General features: G+C 40.0%; 1 protein-coding gene and 1 long non-coding RNA gene across 2 annotated transcripts; one reads left to right on the top strand and one right to left on the bottom strand.

The window, feature by feature from the left end:
• Positions 1–1,707: 1,707 nt before the first annotated feature.
• On the top strand, positions 1,708–18,399 carry LOC145860404 (uncharacterized). The gene is made up of 2 exons (XR_014380444.1): positions 1,708–2,001; positions 17,320–18,399. It is a non-coding gene; the product is annotated as an uncharacterized LOC145860404 (long non-coding RNA).
• On the bottom strand, positions 2,258–4,884 carry LOC106570472 (homeobox protein Dlx6a). Its single transcript, XM_014142852.3, has 3 exons — positions 4,172–4,884; positions 3,330–3,523; positions 2,258–3,015 (listed from the first exon to the last, which is right to left on the bottom strand). Exons 1-3 carry the CDS (start codon positions 4,482–4,484, stop codon positions 2,773–2,775), a joined length of 750 nt encoding a protein of 249 aa, XP_013998327.1. The 5' UTR covers positions 4,485–4,884; the 3' UTR covers positions 2,258–2,772.
• Positions 18,400–18,945: the final 546 nt, after the last annotated feature.

Below are 18,945 nucleotides of genomic sequence, written 5' to 3'. Positions count from 1 at the left end.
CACACACACACACACACACACACACACACACACACACACACACCCACACACACACACACACACACACACACACACACACACACACCATGCCATTATATCAAGAGCCCCGTTAAATTCCAACTGAACATGTTCCACTCCCCTACAAATCGAGTCTAAATAATGACAGTTAGCTTTACTGGACAGCTTCAACCGTAACACTCAACAATAATTATACTCCAGGATTAGGCCCCATTATCATAATCTGGACATTGACAATTATCTATAATTTGCAAAGATGCGCTTGCTTCTTGATGGCAGAATTATTTTTTTCTAGCTCACCATCACTAAACAGTGACAGTAATAACAGCTAATTTTGCAGGCAATATATAAGAGGTACCGGGGTGTTCAAGCACTTTCACACCTGGATATGCTTACTCATCCACGAGCACTAGTGTACTGTCGCAGACAGTGTTCCCTACCGAAGTCCAACCTTTTTGACCACTGCTAACACTATTGTAGGCTAAAGAATCATGAAGGTAAGGCTGTTTTTTTCTCTGTGAATCACTTGATGAAAGATTGTTGGATACTTTCGTTGTATTCGTTGTAATTTTTAAATACCGATTGCATTTGTTTTGTATAGCCTAGGCTAAAGGCTTTAACCTACCTTATTTTAGGTTACATTTTGAATATATTTTTCTAGTTAATTTGTGATACATAACCCATGTCTTACGCGCTAAATAAAACAACGAAAATGGATCAAATCTGAGAAGCATGCATTCAACACAAGCCCGTAAATATTGACTTTCATTCTAGCCTATTAATTTGTCAGGCGTTTCGGACAATGTTATTTCCATAGGCCATAATCAATTGCAATCAAGAAGCCAAACTGATCAAATATGATCAGGTTATCCTGGAACATATTGCATCAATCTATATCTTGACCAGAAAGCCACACAGGAGTGTTGTCATCTCTCTCTCTCTCTCTCGCCCCCCCCCCCCCCCTTCTAGCGCTAGTTCTGATTTTCTCATTGTGTCTTCTGTTCCCTCTGTCACTTCCAGCCGCTTTCTATCTGAGCTCTATATTTTTGTTCATATAATATTAATCAATTGAGTTACATAATATTAAACATGTGCAATGCACATTGACTCTTCCTATTGCAACGATTTTCAAAATAGCCTTTAAAATGCATGACAGATTTATGACGATATAAGCTTATTTATTGTAAAAGCTAGTGATTTGCGGGAAGTCCTTTGGGTGTGAAAATACTTCTTGGTAGAAGAAATTCCGCACACCACGCACTTTTCTGCTTTACGAGTTACTCTCGGTAAATATAGGAACTTTTTAAGTGAAAGGTTGTTTACGAGAGTTTGGGCAATAAATCAGACTTTATATATATATTTGCAAATATAGGCATATAGATATGGTGGTGATAGGGCCTGTAGGTTTTAGTTAAGTGGGGCCCATGCAGGTATACTGTGTGCCAGTGGGGCATCCACGATTTGACAGCTGCAGACACTTTCAAATTCTTCTTTTCAACATTGTAATTTCAGATAATATCCCAACCGTTCACTGCTCTCAGCAATTTGTATATGAATAACCTAATAATTTCCCTCTTTTGTTCCGTCTGTGCTACCTCAAATCCAAATAAAGATGCCTTTTAGTATTAAAAGTGGTAGAAAATTACAGGTAATTATCTTTGACGGTAAAAACGTTGTAATCAGCGGGCTTGCATCAAAAATTACCCTAATTATGCCTGCATTTATGAGAATGGAAAAAAAGCCTCACTTGGATAAAACACATAAATTGTCCCAAATATCTCCTTCATATTGAACGGGACTGCAGCTGGATGCTTTGTTCAAGATCGATCCCGTGGAGCTTGGCATTTAACGTCTTGCTTTAGGACAGGCAGAGAGGAGAAAAACATTTTGTCAATACTTCTAATAATTGAGGCAGAAAATCACAAGATTAACTGGACATGGAGCGACCATCTTTTTCGGGATAAATTGATAAAGCGGAACAGGGTAAGTTAATTTCCTCTAGTGTTTTTTTATGTATTTGACTATAGGCTATTTTGTTCGCTTGCAGTGCATTGGACATTTATATTTTATGAGGAAACATAGTGCTATGATGGATAGCCTGTAATATTTTTATGAAAAACCTATGGGACCTACATTTTAGAACGTCCATAGGACCTCGACAAGGAATGGCTCATCAGTCATGTATGACATATATCAATCATGTTATCTTTCAGTACAAAACACGAAACTTTGTTTTAAGTCAAGGTTTACTCCATTTATGAAAGACAAAACATAAAAAGTGTATGTACAACTAAAATTGATGAATATATATACAGAGAGAATGCTTTGTTTTGCATGTTCGAGAAAAACACTCAGTCAAAGTGAAGTTTAGATTTCAACAATATAAGATGGCATAATGTTCAACCCGCAAGTGTAGTCCATTCCGTGCCCAAGTGTTGGGCTAAATGTCAGTGATAGCCTATATTTGGTATATTGACAGTCAGATGTTGACATGAATGAAAGCATAACAAAGGCAATCCCACTGAACAGTCATTGGTAAATTAATACGGTTAGTTCCTTTATCGTGTGTCATATCACAGAGACTTTGTCCCCAAGTATCCTTCACAAGCAGCCGACCCTTTCGCCAAGGAATCTCGCTGTTCGAACGGGACAACACTTTTATCTCGAGGCTGATGGAAATCAATTGTGCAGGTAAAACTATGAAGGTTCGAAAGTCTCGAGTCAGGCCTCGGGCCTCCCCGCCCTTTGCGCAGTCTATCTCTGCATTGTCTCTTGATGTGGGGAGGAATACCAGTGAGAATAACCGGGCATGTAGCCGTTGGCCGCCATGTTTACTCCTTTGCTGGACGCTGAAACGTCCCATATGGGAGGAATTGCTGGAGAGCGGGGAGACAGGCCGATGGAACTAGGCATTGTAGGGTCGCTCTCGTGCGGGTTGCCACCTGCCTTCAGCAGCTTCTTGAACTTTGACCTTTTATTCTGGAACCATATCTTTACCTGCACGAGATGTCAGGAAGGCAACGGAAGACCAGATAACAGATAATGTTACAATCATTAATATATTTATTAATTAACATGTTAATAAATAGGCTTATAGACCAATAGAAAGGTTGAATATGATTACAACATCTACAAGACATTATTACAATGCAACACAACACCCAGAGCAATTGTTGGGTAGTAATAATAATAATAATAATACATGCTAATAATATGCCTAATAATAATACGAGTAATACATGATAATAAATGGCTAATAATAATACCATAATATATACCCTTCTGTATAATAATTCCGGTGTTGAAAATACCTGTGTCTGTGTTAGTCCGAGAGATGCAGCCAGCTCAGCGCGTTCTGGCAGGGCGAGGTATTGTGTTTGCTGGAAACGATGATTTAAAGCTTGAAGCTGCAAACTAGAATAAATCGTCCGAGGTTTGCGAATCTTCTTGCCTTTCCCGTTGAAACGAATTTCTCCGTTTTCAATCACTGTTGTTTTTTGCTGCTCTGCAAAAAAAAGGGCAATGTTAGTCCACTACATAAGACCAAAAATATTACACAACAAATCGTAAAGAATTCCCCAAATCATGTTTTTTCATTTCGTAGATTATAATAGGTTCCAATTTAAATGGCTAAATAGGCCTATCTAATAATGAAAATATGATACATTTAGTTATATTAAATCCAGACCACTAATACATATTCACATGTCACATTTGCTCAATCTGATTGTAATCATCTTTGAATCCTCTGTCATATTTAGGATATTGCTCATAATGACATGTCAATGAAATGCTAATTACAACTTTCAAAGCGAGTAGACCGCCTAATTCCAAGAATAATTCGTGAGGATTCCTCTTTTGTCATTATACCCCGTGCAAAGCATGGCCATAGAATGCGATCTGGGGGAGTGTTCTAAAGCAAGAGACACCATGAAATAAACATCGATGTAGAAAAATAAACGAGTCAACAGATAACATGTAATTCAGACATCATTTCAAAATTAATTCGAAACTCAATGATCTGCTGGACGTTTATTTGGCTTTATCTCGTTCTTGACCGATTTGATAAGAAATAAATAGCATTCGCATTTTTATCGCTGTTCATGAAAACGACATACAGCATATTTCTTCTCATGAATGGAAAGCGTCTTACCTGTGCCGTCTAACCTTGCCTGGCCGCCAGTTGTGTTATTGTGGTAGGACGGCAGGTACGGGCTGTGGTGGGGGTGGCTCACGTAGGAGTACGGTAGCGACCTGTTGTAGGAATTGGAGCCGGAGTACGAAGAGTTATCGTGCTGATGGTGAGCTGGGTGCGAGCCGGAATGGAGACAGTGCAGCGGGTAGTGGCTGGCGGCCATCGACGGAGAGCTCTGTTGTGAGTGAGACTGCTGACCAAACTCCATGAAAGCAGACTTTGACGAGTCCTGAGCCTCCAGACCGTCAGCCATCGTAGTCATGGTCATCATCAAATTTTCTACCTTGAGAGCACTCACCCCCTCTCTCAAGTCCAAATGGGTTCTCTCGCTGTGTTGTTGTCTCTCTCTCCTCAACGGACAGATATTGTCCCATTAACACCTGAATTTCTCAGTTTGTTCGATTTTTTTCCTCCTCTGATTTTCTCACTCCGTATGGCGCAACGTGGGCATAAGTTAAGGCAGAGATTTAAGGTGGATTCTGTTAAAATTGAGTCCTTGCTTCCAGACTTGATGCAGACACTACAAGTAAAATGGTTTGTCTCCAAAGGGCAGCGCCTTCCGATTGGTCATTCAACCCAACGTCATCAGTTGTGTGCTTCACGGAGACTTCAGCGCAAGTTAACCCACCTTACCAACTCCCACCGCAGCCACCACTAGGATAACCTAATTCCTACAGACAATAGTCAAACGCAAGAAGCTTGTATAATAATTATAGAAGCCCTTTGGAATAGTCATTTTGTTTAAGGATTCATTCTCAACCCCAAATTACGCACAGCCCACGGTTTGATTTAGCCTAACGAACGAATATAATTTTGAACACACCATATCATCACCCTGGAAATATACTGACACAATTTCCATACTGTCGTAATGATCAGGTTATTCAAAGAAAATGACATGCAACAAATCAACAAGATGACAACAACAATGCAGTCCTATTGCAGATACGAAGAGTGGATGTCCTGGTGAACCGATTGTATCCTTTATTCAGTAGGCCTACACTCTTAGAAAAAAAGGTTCTGGATAGAACCAAAACGGGTTCTATTGCTTGCTTCATATATGGCACCCCTAAATGTTCGATATAGAACCCCATGTGTTCTTCTTCACTGAACCAAAATCGGTTCCACATAGAACCCTTGGATTCTATATAGGGTTCTATATGGAACCAATTTCGGTTCTATATAGAACCTAAAGGGCTGCCATATATGAAGCAAGCATAGAACCTTTTTTGGTTCAATTCAGAAACTTTTTTTTCTAAGAGTGTATAATATACATGCAAATGATACAGTTTGCGGTTTGGCAAAAACTGTTGCGATATAAACTATCAATGCAAATGCAATAAAACGGTCTTTAAATTTACTTTCACATCGGCACATTATTTATTTTTTCATTATCGTCAACACGTTTTTTCCCAAAGTGTGGCATTCATTTATTTCAAAATGGTGATGAAAAAGCTATTTTTGTCGCAATCATTTAAAACCAAAACCTCTTTGATTAAACACCACACATCATTCAAATTGGAGCTATAAAATGAAGAACAATTCGCCTGTAATGATTATGGACTGGGTTTATTTTGGGAAGGTGGAATAAAACTGTATATAGCATAAATTATCCCCTAATTATACGCCTGTGTCGCCTCAATTATCCTCTTATCAAAAATGGTTGTCTAAATGCAGCGTTTAGTTTCAATTTTCTCCATTTCTATAACAAGAACTTGGTACCTTGCTATTATTGCCAGGCTTGTTATTTACTTTGTGGCATTTAAAAAGTGCACAACCCAGCCGGATAATCATTTTCCAGCAGTGGACCAAGCGAGAAGCACAGAGACAGTTGGTAGATATGAAATATATGAAATGCCTTTTGATATTGGATTTTAAACCAAGGCCTTCATAAAAAAACGAGACGTTTTAGGATACCTCTATATGGACATCATATAGGTAAGAGACCCCAGAGAAAGACACGTCTTCTGCATGATAGATTTTTTTTTAAATCGTATTTTTGTTGGTAAAGGCTATATGGGGATTTATGTATTTGTTCAGATAAAGTAAATCAGGTAGGAATCAATGCAATTCTTAGTAACCTAAATAAGGGAATTAGAACAGGCTTTACCTGAGATATAACAGCCTAGACGTCGCCATCCCTGAATGATCTAACCTACTGTAGAATGCCTCATCCCGAGTTTCACGTCAACACGCAGGACGGAAACCAGATCCATACCTTATCTAATCGGATTTGAATGGCACAAGCCAAACATTCAGGGGCTTTTCCGTGCTGTTGCTTCACTATCGCGGTACTTTATTAGTTGAGACATTATAATTCATTACCTTTTGGAGAGACCGAAGCATCACCTACCTACCGTGACAGTTGTATGACCTCCGAACGTGTTTTCTGTGAAATGTGGAAATGTATCGTATAGTGTCCCGCAGGCGTGATAGGAAGCTGTACACCAGTGGAGATTATTGAGGTGATGAAAATAATGAAAGATCACTGGATTTTTGGTTTTAAATGGTCTGAGGACAGTGTGATGATGGACGTAGGCTATAGTTTTTTGGGGGGAAACATAACATTTCAAAAATGATGATGTGGTGCATTTATATTTCTAAGTAGTAAGCTATAAATGCAATGTTTACAATTGCTATAATCATCATTGTTTTCAGATGAAGTATATTTGCTTATATTGATGCTGAACAATTTCATAAAGTATACATACTTACATTCATACAGTACCAGTCAAAAGTTTGGACACACCTACTCATTCAAGATTTTTTCTTTAATTTTACTATTTTTTACTTTGTAGAATAATAGTGAAGACGCCATAACTATGAAATAGCACATATGGAATCATGCATTAACTAAAAAAGTGTTAAACAAATCCAAATATATTTTAGATTCTTCAAAGTAGCCACCCTTTGCCTTGATGGCAGCTTTGCACACTCTTGGCATTCTCTTAACCAGCTTCACCTGTAATGCTATTCCAACAGTCTTGAAGGATTTCCCACATATGCTGAGCACTTGATCGCTGCTTTTCCTTCACTCTGCGGTCCAACTCATACCAAACCATCTCAATTGGGTTGAGGTTGGGTGATTGTGGAGGCCAGGTCAGCTGATGCATCATTCTCCTATTTGGTCACAGCCTGGAGGTATGTTGGGTCATTGTCCTGTTGAAAAACAAATGATAGTCCCACTAAGCGCAAATCAGATGGGATGGCGTATCGCTGCAGAATGCTGTGGATGCCATGCTGGTTAAGTGTGCCTTGAATTCTAAATAAATCACAGAGTGTCACCAGCAAAGCTCCCCCACACCATCACCCCTCCTCCTCCATGCTTCACGGTGGGAACCACACATATGCAGATCATCCGTTCACATACTCTGCGTCTCACAAAGACACGGCGGTTGGAATCAAAAATCTCAAATTTGGACTCATCAGACCAAAGGACAGATTTCCACCGGTCTAAAGTCCATTGCTCGTGTTTCTTGGCCCAAGCAAGTCTCTTCTTCTTATTAGTGTCCTTTAGTAGGGGCTTCTTTGTAGCAATTCAGCCTGATTCACACAGTCTCCTCTGAACAGTTGATGTTGAGATGTGTCTGTTACTTGAACTCTGTGAAGCATTTATTTGGGCTACAATCTGGCTGGTAACTCCAATGAACTTATCCTCTGCAGCAGAGGTAACTCTGGGTCTTCCTTTCCTGTGGCGGTCCTCGCGAAAGCCTGTTTCATCATAGCGCTTGACGGTTTTTGGGACTGCACTTGAAGAAACATTCAAAGTTCTTGAAATGTTCTGGATTGACTGACCTTCATGTCTTAAAGTAATGATGGACTGTCGTTTCTCTTTGCTTGTTTGAGCTGTTCTCGCCATAATATGGACTTGGTATTTGACCAAATAGGGCTATCTTCTGTATACCACCCATACCTTGTCACACAACGTATTGGCTCAAACGCATTAAGAAGGAAAGAAATTCCACAAATAAACTTTTAACAAGGCACTCCTGTTAATTGAAATGCATTCCAGGTGACTACCTCATGAAGCTGGTTGAGAGAATGCCAAGAGTGTGCAAAGCTGCCATCAAGGCAAAGGGTGGCTACTTCGAAGAATCTAAAATCTAAAATATATTTGGATTTGTTTAACACTTTTTTGGTTACTACATGATTCCACATGTGTTATATCTGATGTCTTCACTATTATTCTGCAATGTAGAAAATAGTAAAATAAAGAAAAACCATTGAATGAGTAGGTGTGTCCAAACTTTTGACTGGTACTGTACATACATACACAGCTAGATCACCTGTGATACAAATCAGTATTCGACGTCCATCCATGTCTGAGGACCACGGGCGATGACGTGGAAACCGGCCACTAGGGGCAACAGTGAGTGCTGTTACCTTCAAGTAGGGTTCGGTTTTGCTAGGGCCTTGTGGACGGGGATGGTGGATGGGCACAAGCATCTGCCTCTGATTCCAACATTTTGAGTTAATGCCTAAGCTTAAAATTAAACACTTCGAAATTTGACATTTGGAACGAATTTGAAATTTTAAGTTTATGAAACATGGATGAATTTCTAATTCTGACATGAGACTGTGAGAGCACACACATATGCATACGTACATAGCTACATACACACACACATACATGTACAAAATACATAGGCCTATGTTGCTCTCTTTTCAATACCTAAATGGCTATAGCTATTTCTATTTTGGGGCCTAATTCAGGGGAGATTATGCCTCAAATTGACCAAATGTTTATATTATAATGATCAAATGGCAGCTATGAAAAACTATTTTAGCTTTGGCCTGAGTAGTAGGTGATTGACCTCCAGCTTGAAATCAATGGTTGTGATGATTTACAGAAGTGGTCTTTAATTCAAGCTGTCCTACAAACGGTAATAGATCACTCTCTAAAATCACTCAAACATCAAACTACTGGGAATAGGCATGGATTCCTAAACTGGAACGGCATGGGCTATGAGTTACTTGCACAAAAAGTCAGCTTTTTAGAGAAACATAATACACAATATGAATAGCCTATACAACACATACAATAAATACTATAGCCTACTAATAATAATACTAATACTACAAATATGAATACTACTACTGAGACTAATAATAATAATAACAGTGGTTACTATCAAACATTATTACTGAGGTAAAGGCCTATTGCCTTATAAGTCTCTTCGAAAAGGAACTGTGTGTGTGTGTGTGTGTGTGTGTGTGTGTGTGTGTGTGTGTGTGTGTGTGTGAATGCGTGTGCATGTGTGTATGACTATGGCTGCCGGTCTTTATGCTAGCCTGTCTGTGTGTGCGCATCTGTGTGTGTCTGCGCGCGTGTGTGTCTGTGTCTGTATGTCTTTGTGTCTTTGTGATTTTGTCTTTGTTGAACATATCGACATATGTTTAATCGTAATTGAGCGTTAACATGTAGCCCGCAGAAAACACATTCATATCTCTGCAGAGATATGTACGCAATGTCACCTCCATGATTGTAGAGCTCTGTTTTCATAAACGTTTGGGACGTGGGGACTTGCCAGTCTAGTCCAGCAGAAGCATTTAAAAGTCTCTCTCGTCTCCAGAACTCAAACCCATAGGCTCTTCACAGACTTACAGGCGTCGATGGATTTCCACCGCTACTTTGTGAGGGAAGTGGCGAGGGGAAAGCGAACGCAGATAGATACCACACGCAGCTGTCTTAAATGGGTCACCGAAACACAGCTGTCTAACAAGGGTCACCGACCGTAATATCCATCAGAAGGGGAGCAATGAGCATCCGCAGTCCCCCAATCATCACCAGACGGAGTTCCTTGTTTGCTCATAGCAGAGCTAGGCTAACCCTTCACCGAAACCTACGCACGTTTACGCACAACGACTCTGCGTAAAAGCTTGGAACGTAAATCATCCATATAGACTATACAGTATTACGGTCACAATAACAAAACATTGCTGTTTATTTACATGTTGAAATGAATAGGCTACACCAGGGATGGGCAGCAGTCGGTGAAGGCCCTCGGACCAACCCCCCACCCCAAAAAACTATAAATGTTCCTCTCCACCCATGGCGAAATGAATATAATTGCACGAAATGAACTCTAAAAATTAAAAATATGCATGAAATGAATTATAAAATTGCTATATCTTCTCTCCGCCCCATGGAAAAATGTGTAGAATTGCCGCAAACTAGATTTAAAACAGCAACATTTTTTCTACACTTAATGGCAAAATGTGTAGATTTGCACGAAATGAACTCTACAACTTATATATTTTGAGCAACTGCGGCCCCTCGTGAGTTCAGATATTTGTGTGTCCTCCAACCCCATCAAAGTTGCCCATCCCTGCGTTACACTGATCTGACTCATTTCAATTGAAGCCAAGGGATCTTTCTCAATCATCAGAATCATATAATACAAGGAAGACTCAACTCAAACATTATGATTTCTATAAGGCCATAACAGCAGGATAGGTAGGTGAAGGTATAGGCTACAACTAGGGACTGACTGGCAATTAGTGTGGTTGAAAAAAAACTAGTTTTGGCCTCAATTATTAAACATTAACAAGGAGCTGCACCATTACCCTCTATAGTCAAATTGATTTTATTCAACACAGTCCAAACTACTGCACTAAAAGGTGACTCACACACACGAACCACATTTTTTGATTAAGCTCGCCTGTTTCTTCTTCTCGCCATCTCTGGAAACACTCGATGTTTACTTTTTTAATGATTACTCCGTTGACTGAAACAGCCTGAAGCTAAGACTGATCTTTGGAAACGAAAGAACAACTAAGAAACATCAATAAAGCAATTTTCTGATAATTTTCTCCAAATTGTGAATGACCGAAACACTCAAAATACATTGTTTTGTTGAGGTTATTCATGGTCAATATGAGAAAGTGGTCACTGCATGAACACCATTTGTTAGGTGCCAACCCAACACCTAACAAACAAGCCTTTTTATCAAATTAATTTATCATGAGGTTGACTTTCTCCCTCATGGTTTATATCAAGTGAATGTCTATCTAATAGTAAAAACATAGCCTATACTGAGGATAAACATTTACTTATTGTGATGGTCATATTGGTTATGCAAATACAAACCCATCTCACAATATGGCCTAACGTTATTTGCATAGTGTTTTTTACAGGAAGAGCATAATGAGTCAGGCCTATCACTAATTTACAAATTGGACGATTTATTCCACCAAGATGTCTACGCAGCAATTAATCGTAATTAAGCTGCTGGCTGAGCCGAACACCTTTTATCTTCGACGGGGACAAATAAGAACACTGTGGCTTCCCTCTTGGTGCGTTCTCTCTCTCTCGACTTAATGCGCGGCATTATTAGGTCTGACAGCACACAGCTCGGGTTTGAAGGAGAGGATTTCCCCGAGAGATGACAGACAGGAAGGCCAGCAATCATGTATTTAAAAAAAAAATCAGAATGTACTATTCGATGCCGTTTATCCCTGATGATAGAAAAGTGTTATGTTGCCAGGACGCTGCTGTCGAAATAGAGGGCAAGAGCAACATTTCCATTTTCCAGTTTGAAAGCCATTAAAATGAATTAGTAAAATGGGAGGAAGAAGTCCTCCTGGTAAACAAAGGGGACAAACAAAGATTCCTTTTCTTTCCGTGAGCAATTTTTTCATTTCGTAATTTTTTCGTTTGCAGCCACAGCGGTAAGGCCTTCGGTTTAAATCACAAATCCTTCTAATATACTTCAAAGGCAATAGTTAAATTATTTGCAAACCTCCTGAAATATAATTGGTGTTATATGTCTTTTATCCCCTATATCCATACTGTAAATATATATATATATTGCCATTGAAGAATAGTAAGCATGCATAGCCTAGTATGTGGAACTTAAAAATGTCAACAATAAATGCAAAATATGGACACAATCACGTATAGGCCTATAGACACTAACTTTTGAAATAGATACATCATAATATAACTCAGCTGAATGAATGAGGAACAACATCACATAACTGCAGCTTCTAGCTTTGGTCTGCATTGGCACAATTTGTCAGATGAAACATGTAGTGGAGTTGAATGATGGCTTAGCATGTCATCTCGCACATAGAGGCCACTGTTGTTTAGGCGTGCAGAGGCCGAATGACATATTTTTTTGGGGGGGAAATTCCCATGTGTGCGAAAATCCTACAACTGTCAATGGTGCCCTAAAAGTCAAGGCTACATTCATATTTTAATGCCTCAATAGTGTTATCACTGTTATAGTCTACATCCCAAAACAATATATGCATATTCACAATTTCACATATATTCACATAGAATTGCTATCGAATACATTATTTGCAATTAATATAGGCTAATTATTTTATGCATAACATTAACATCAGAATTATTACACTGTATTATGACATTATTACATATGATAGAGTGGTTAGCCCCCGCACGCAAACGCACACACACACACACACACACACACACACACACACACCACACACACACACACACACACACACACCCCTTCACATATACACACACGGGTGACAAAGCAGAAATCATGTGACAATAACAGGCCTATTTGCATGTAGGCTCCCCGTGTAAACGTTTTCCTGGTTTGAGTTTAGGCTAATATGGTGCTGCAACTGATCATATTTGAAGAACCCTTTAATCCACGCAGGCTACGATACTGCACCTTTGATCTTCAACTATAAAACAAAAAAATCTACATATTCATCTTGGAGATCCCGCGGCGGGGCCTTCCACTGAAGAGGAGTTATTGTGCATATTTGAGTCTGAACAGGCAGCAGTGGCGGTTCTAGACCATTTCAACTGGGGGGGCCAAGCTGGGGCCAGTTGTACTGTTAGAGGGGCCAGTTACATTAGACGTTATTGTTGTCATATCGTTTTCTTCACTGCATTGCAGGCATTAGCAAGCAAAAGACCATGTTCATAATCATTCAACAATTTATTTGCATTTTCTGTCTAATAATGGATGTAAAAAAGAACCGCTAGTGACAGGCAGGTGGTTATAACTCCAACAGGGTATTCTTATACAGTTGTCCGCAATGCCATCTCTACTCCATACTGCGATGTCAATTACAATCACTGGAGTGTATTCATAGTTAATACACTGTGCAGCATGGCTCACGGTGCGAGAGACAATACTTCTATGACAAATCACGGGAGGCTCAATGGGTTCATGAGCTGGTAATTCACGAGATAGATAGATCAGTGCACACTTAGATCAGTGCACACGTTTGATAAAGTAAAGTCTGCTGTCCTCATCTCAGAAAATAGAAGTAATTACATTTTTAGTAAATACAAAACAAACGAATGGGTAACAAACGTTGGGAAGAGGGATATGGAAACTATGAAACATATTTATGCAATTTAGTTGATGGGGACTGGGATAGTGCACATAAATAAATCAACATTTCAGTTTTCACATCAGTGTGCTGTAGTTTTATAAAACAAAAACTAGGCCCAATTCACAGTTGCTGGGCAGGTAAAAAAACAACAACAAAAAACATTTAAAACCTTTAAATTCTCACTAGAAAGTTATCATAATCACTTTTTCATCATAATCAGAATTGAGCTAAATTCTGATATGACTGAGTTGCTTGCATGCATGTCGGCTGGTGGGTAAAATCCTCTAGCCTGCACCACGCTGTTGTGGGTAAAGTCATCTACATCACGTTGTAACCACTAGAAGGGATAAGTGAACAGATGTAATGTAAAAAACCTCAGACCTAATGATATATGTGGCATACAGTACGGAACATAAACATATTACACTATTCAGTAGAGAGGATGACGGCTAACAGACCGTTATGCAAAATTACTATGAGAATCGCATTTCTGTATATTTTCAGAAAAAAAGGAGCCTACAATGCTTTTCTAAAAAGTAAAATAAGGAATATTCCTGTGGTTAGGAAAGGCTTACATTTGAATAACATCGAAAATGAAAAATATTTCAACAAAATTGAGAGAAATTAAAATCCTTGATGCAACAGAACAGGAGTTGCACATAGCAGAAAACACAATTCACAATCAAATTTGAGCAAATTGACCTACATTTGCTTAAACAAGAGAACTTGCACTGACTAAAGTGGGAACCATTGAGGAAGTGGCACACACAATGCATTTATGCCTATAACAAAAGGAACATGTAATTTAAGAGCACAGAGTGACCTGAGGCGGAAAAAAGAAAAGGAAAAAATGTTCACACCTGGTCATGTGCACTGTGACTGACAGCCCAACTCATTCACTGGACTGCCATGGTTCTCATAAAAGCCACAATGCAGGAGTTGTCAGATTATATTTCCTAACTATTGTCTACACCGCCCCCCAAAACACCTACCTGAAACTGCATTTTGAACAAGGGGTTTACTCATGGCCAATGTTTTGAAAGCTGAATTAAAGTTACCATGGCTTTGATTGCAAAATGCATTTATTGTTTTCATTCTAGGAGAAATAGTCTTATTTTTACATATCCCAATGTTTCAGTAAAATGCTAAATATACATGTTCCTAAAATACATAAGCCACAACAAAATGGATGGAGATGACAATACATTAATATACAGTCTAATATTCCTCTTTATAGAGGTGGGTTAACTGGACTAAACATGATATGTTCAATCGAGTTTAAGGCTTTATCGTTCATTAACTGAATGAACAATAGAGGCAAAATGCAATATGAAATAGTTTGGGGAATGGCCTCATCTCCGAGCTCGGAGCCAGATGCTGTTTTGGCAGGTAGTCCTATGAGGGTCAGCTGGAATCGAATCCCCCGCGCTGGGAGAAAGGAGTTCCAGTGATGGGTCTTAGCTGGTGATGGTGGTGGGGAGGTGGAGGGTTGTCGGTAACTTTTCCTGTAATGCAGCAAGTAAGAAAACATGGGTAAATTTGACATATAAATACATTCCAAGATTTATGCCCATTGGTTGAGAGAGAGAAAGGTGATAATTGCAAAAGTGTGACCATTGGTTAAACAGCAAGTGTGAGGAATGTGCATTATTGTGCCTTGCTTATAGGGTATATAAGGTAATATAGGTGAATGACATTCTGCACGTGGCTAATATTAAAAGAGGAAGAGAGACTTGATGCTATGCAGATGATAACGTTTGTAAACACTTATATACTTATGTATGCCACAATGCCTGTAGAATAGGAAACTATGTTCATTATATTATGCCTTACTGTATGAAGTTAAAGCGAGCTAGCCATTCTGACCAGCCTTACTGTATGAAGTTAAGGCGAGCTAGCCATTCAGACCAGCCTTACTGTATGAAGTTAAAGCGAGCTAGCCATTCTGACCAGCCTTACTGTATGAAGTTAAAGCGAGCTAGCCATTCAGACCAGCCTTACTGTATGAAGTTAAGGCGAGCTAGCCATTCAGACCAGCCTTACTGTATGAAGTTAAAGCGAGCTAGCCATTCAGACCAGCCTTACTGTATGAAGTTAAAGCGAGCTAGCCATTCAGACCAGCCTTACTGTATGAAGTTACAGCGAGCTAGCCATTCCGACCAGCCTTACTGTATGAAGTTAAAGCGAGCTAGCCATTCAGACCAGCCTTACTGTATGAAGTTACAGCGAGCTAGCCATTCCGACCAGCCTTACTGTATGAAGTTAAAGCGAGCTAGCCATTCTGACCAGCCTTACTGTATGAAGTAAAAGCGAGCTAGCCATTCCAACCAGCCTTACTGTATGAAGTTAAAGCGAGCTAGCCATTCTGACCAGCCTTACTGTATGAAGTTAAAGCAAGCTAGCCATTCTGACCAGCCTTACTGTATGAAGTTACAGCGAGCTAGCCATTCCAACCAGCCTTACTGTATGAAGTGAAAGCGAGCTAGCCATTCCAACCAGCCTTACTGTATGAAGTTAAAGCGAGCTAGCCATTCCAACCAGCCTTACTGTATGAAGTTAAAGCGAGCTAGCCATTCTGACCAGCCTTACGGCATGAAGTTAAAGCGAGCTAGCCATTCCGACCAGCCTTACTGTATGAAGTTAAAGCGAGCTAGCCATTCTGACCAGCCTTACTGTATGAAGTTAAAGCGAGCTAGCCATTCCAACCTGCCTTACTACTGATTGAACCATTATAAACTACATTTGACTTTCGGAGCTCTGGATCACAGAACAAGGAGAGCATTCGTTTTATGGTCACTCTGGAAGATAATTTGTATTGCTAGCCATATAATTTAGTTATTAATGCCTTAGTACCCAAACTCTTATTTCCATTAGTTCCAACTGCCATTTTCAAGTTGAGGGTTTTAGACTTTTAGACTTCTGGCCATTTGACCCAACTAGCCAATCATTGTGATCAGTGTGTTTTGAAATGCAACAAACCTCACCAAAGGGCTCATTCAAAAATACTCAAAAGAGACTGAATGGGTGCTTAACTAAGGACCAAAGACCTGAAATCATGACTACAATTACCCAAAAGTCAATGATGCAACAACCAAAAATGACTCATTCACCTCCCTCATATCAAATATTTCAATACTACATACATGTAGCTATGGCACCATTGATCTCCGTTGGGTTGAAACATGAGTGGTTGCATTGGATCAGCCTGCAAACTAGATACTATCTTGATGCATTCAACAAATTGGTGACCATCTGTCCTTGTATTCAGAGTGGGGTACACTGTATTATATAACCTGTAAAGCTAATACCTGTCCAGATAGATGCAAAGAAAGCCAGCCAACTTCTGATATGGAGTAGGAGTAAGCTATGTCTAACCACATTTATTAGGGCTGGTTGTATTTCCTGTCACGTGAGTACTGTCATCATGATGGCAATCACGTCCAATTGCAGCTTCAATCATGAAATCTTTAGAAGTCAGAGTGTTTTCACATTTTCTTAAATGAATTGACCGTTTTACAAAATAAATATTGAGCACAACTCCACTTGAATTTGAACAAGAACAATGAGGGGTGAAATCGTTACAGGAAATGCAGTGATTGAAATGGAACAAAGACATTTTGTTGTTTCAATATCATGACATAAGAAGATAAATGGCAAATACTTCAATCAAATTGTATGATTAACCGTTTGTATTGCATTTCCCTCTCCTCATTGTTGTTTCACCATCTCTCCACTCTCTCTTCTCTCCGTTTCAACCCCGGAATGTTTTTAATTAGTTCTACCCCACTACCACCACCACTACCTGTCACCCTCCCTGACCCTATATTTCTCTTTCTCTTCATCACCCAATCCTCCTATCCCTCTCTTTTCTCCCATCTCCATCCTATTTCTCTTCCAACCACCCCCTCATCCCCCTCTCCATCTACTCCTCCTCACCTTGCCCCCTCTTTCTCTCTCCCACTCTCACCCAGACCTCCTCGCCCCCCACTCCCTCTCTCTCTCTCACTCCATCCCCCACCCTCCCCCACCCCCCCTCTCTCTTGTTGGTTTCCACAGCTGCAGAGAGTGAGGGGAGAGATGACCGACCAGAGAATTGGCCCTTCGGAGAGCGGCGGGCCATCCTGGTGCTATTAGGCTCGTGGCTAATAATAGGCGTTTCAATCCGGGAGGAGATCAATCAGGGGGAATCATGGGGAATGTTCGGAGCAGCACTTTTACACATCAGCCCAGATGGATGAAATTACACTTGTCTGTTTTTAGTTGCATTACTCCCAAATTGGTTGTCTACTTTTTTTCTCTCACTTATTCTCTCTCTGCCTCTCCGTCCTTCCTCTCTCTCTTTCTTTCTCCACTCATTCATGTGTCACTGGGCTACTAAAAGGATTCAGGCGCAAAATTCCCTGTCATTTTTGTCTTGTCCTTTGCTTAGCCGCACTCCCTTTCTCGATTCTCTGTCACTTTGCATATGGACTTAGCTGACATCACTTGAGGTCTCGTCTTATATGTTGTTTTACTTCCAGTGATTGGACTGGGTTATGTGCAATGTTATTCTTTGTAAAAATGAACATATTAGTAAAAAATAAAATGATTTGCACAGTGAAAGGATAAGTATTGAATACCTGAGTAATGAGTAATAAATACCCTTATTTCAGTGCACATTTGAATGCAATATTGTGTCTATTCTACTACCACATATACTTTCAATCTATTTGTGTAGGCCTGTGTAGAATGAAGACAAACTATTTTCTGACATGCTTTTTCTTTCAATAATATCACAGCTCCTGAAATGCATTGAATGTAATATTTAATATTTCAATCTAATTGTACTAAATCTAAATAAATAGTTCAGAAAAGAATGTGATACTCAGTTCTCTTTACTAAGACTGGACATGCTGGGGCCGTGCTCTTTACTAAGACTGGACATGCTGGGGCCGTGCTCTTTACTAAGACTGGACATGCTGGGGCCGTGCTCTTTACTAAGACTGGACATGCTGGGGCCGTGCTCTTTACTAAGACTGGACATGCTGGGGCCGTGCTCTTTACTAAGACTGGACATGCTGGGGCCGTGCTCTTTACTAAGACTGGACATGCTGGGGCCGTGCTCTTTACTAAGACTGGACATGCTGGGGCCGTGCTCTTTACTAAGACTGGACATGCTGGGGCCGTGCTCTTTACTAAGACTGGACATGCTGGGGCCGTGCTCTTTACTAAGACTGGACATGCTGGGGCCGTGCTCTTAACTAAGACTGGACATGCTGGGGCCGTGCTCTTTACTAAGACTGGACATGCTGGGGCCGTGTGTTCTGTGGTTCTATACGTGAACAAAGACAACAATGGTCCAATGGAAGCAGACTCTGAGGACTCTTGACTGTAACAAAGGACAACTCCAAAGGTACTATACA

The sequence above is a fragment of the Salmo salar genome, chromosome 14, assembly GCF_965601325.2.
Source record: "Salmo salar chromosome 14, fSalSal1, whole genome shotgun sequence".
Lineage (NCBI taxonomy): Eukaryota > Metazoa > Chordata > Actinopteri > Salmoniformes > Salmonidae > Salmo > Salmo salar.
Note: the sequence above shows the minus strand (reverse complement) of the source record. Positions and strands in the feature narration are given on the sequence as shown.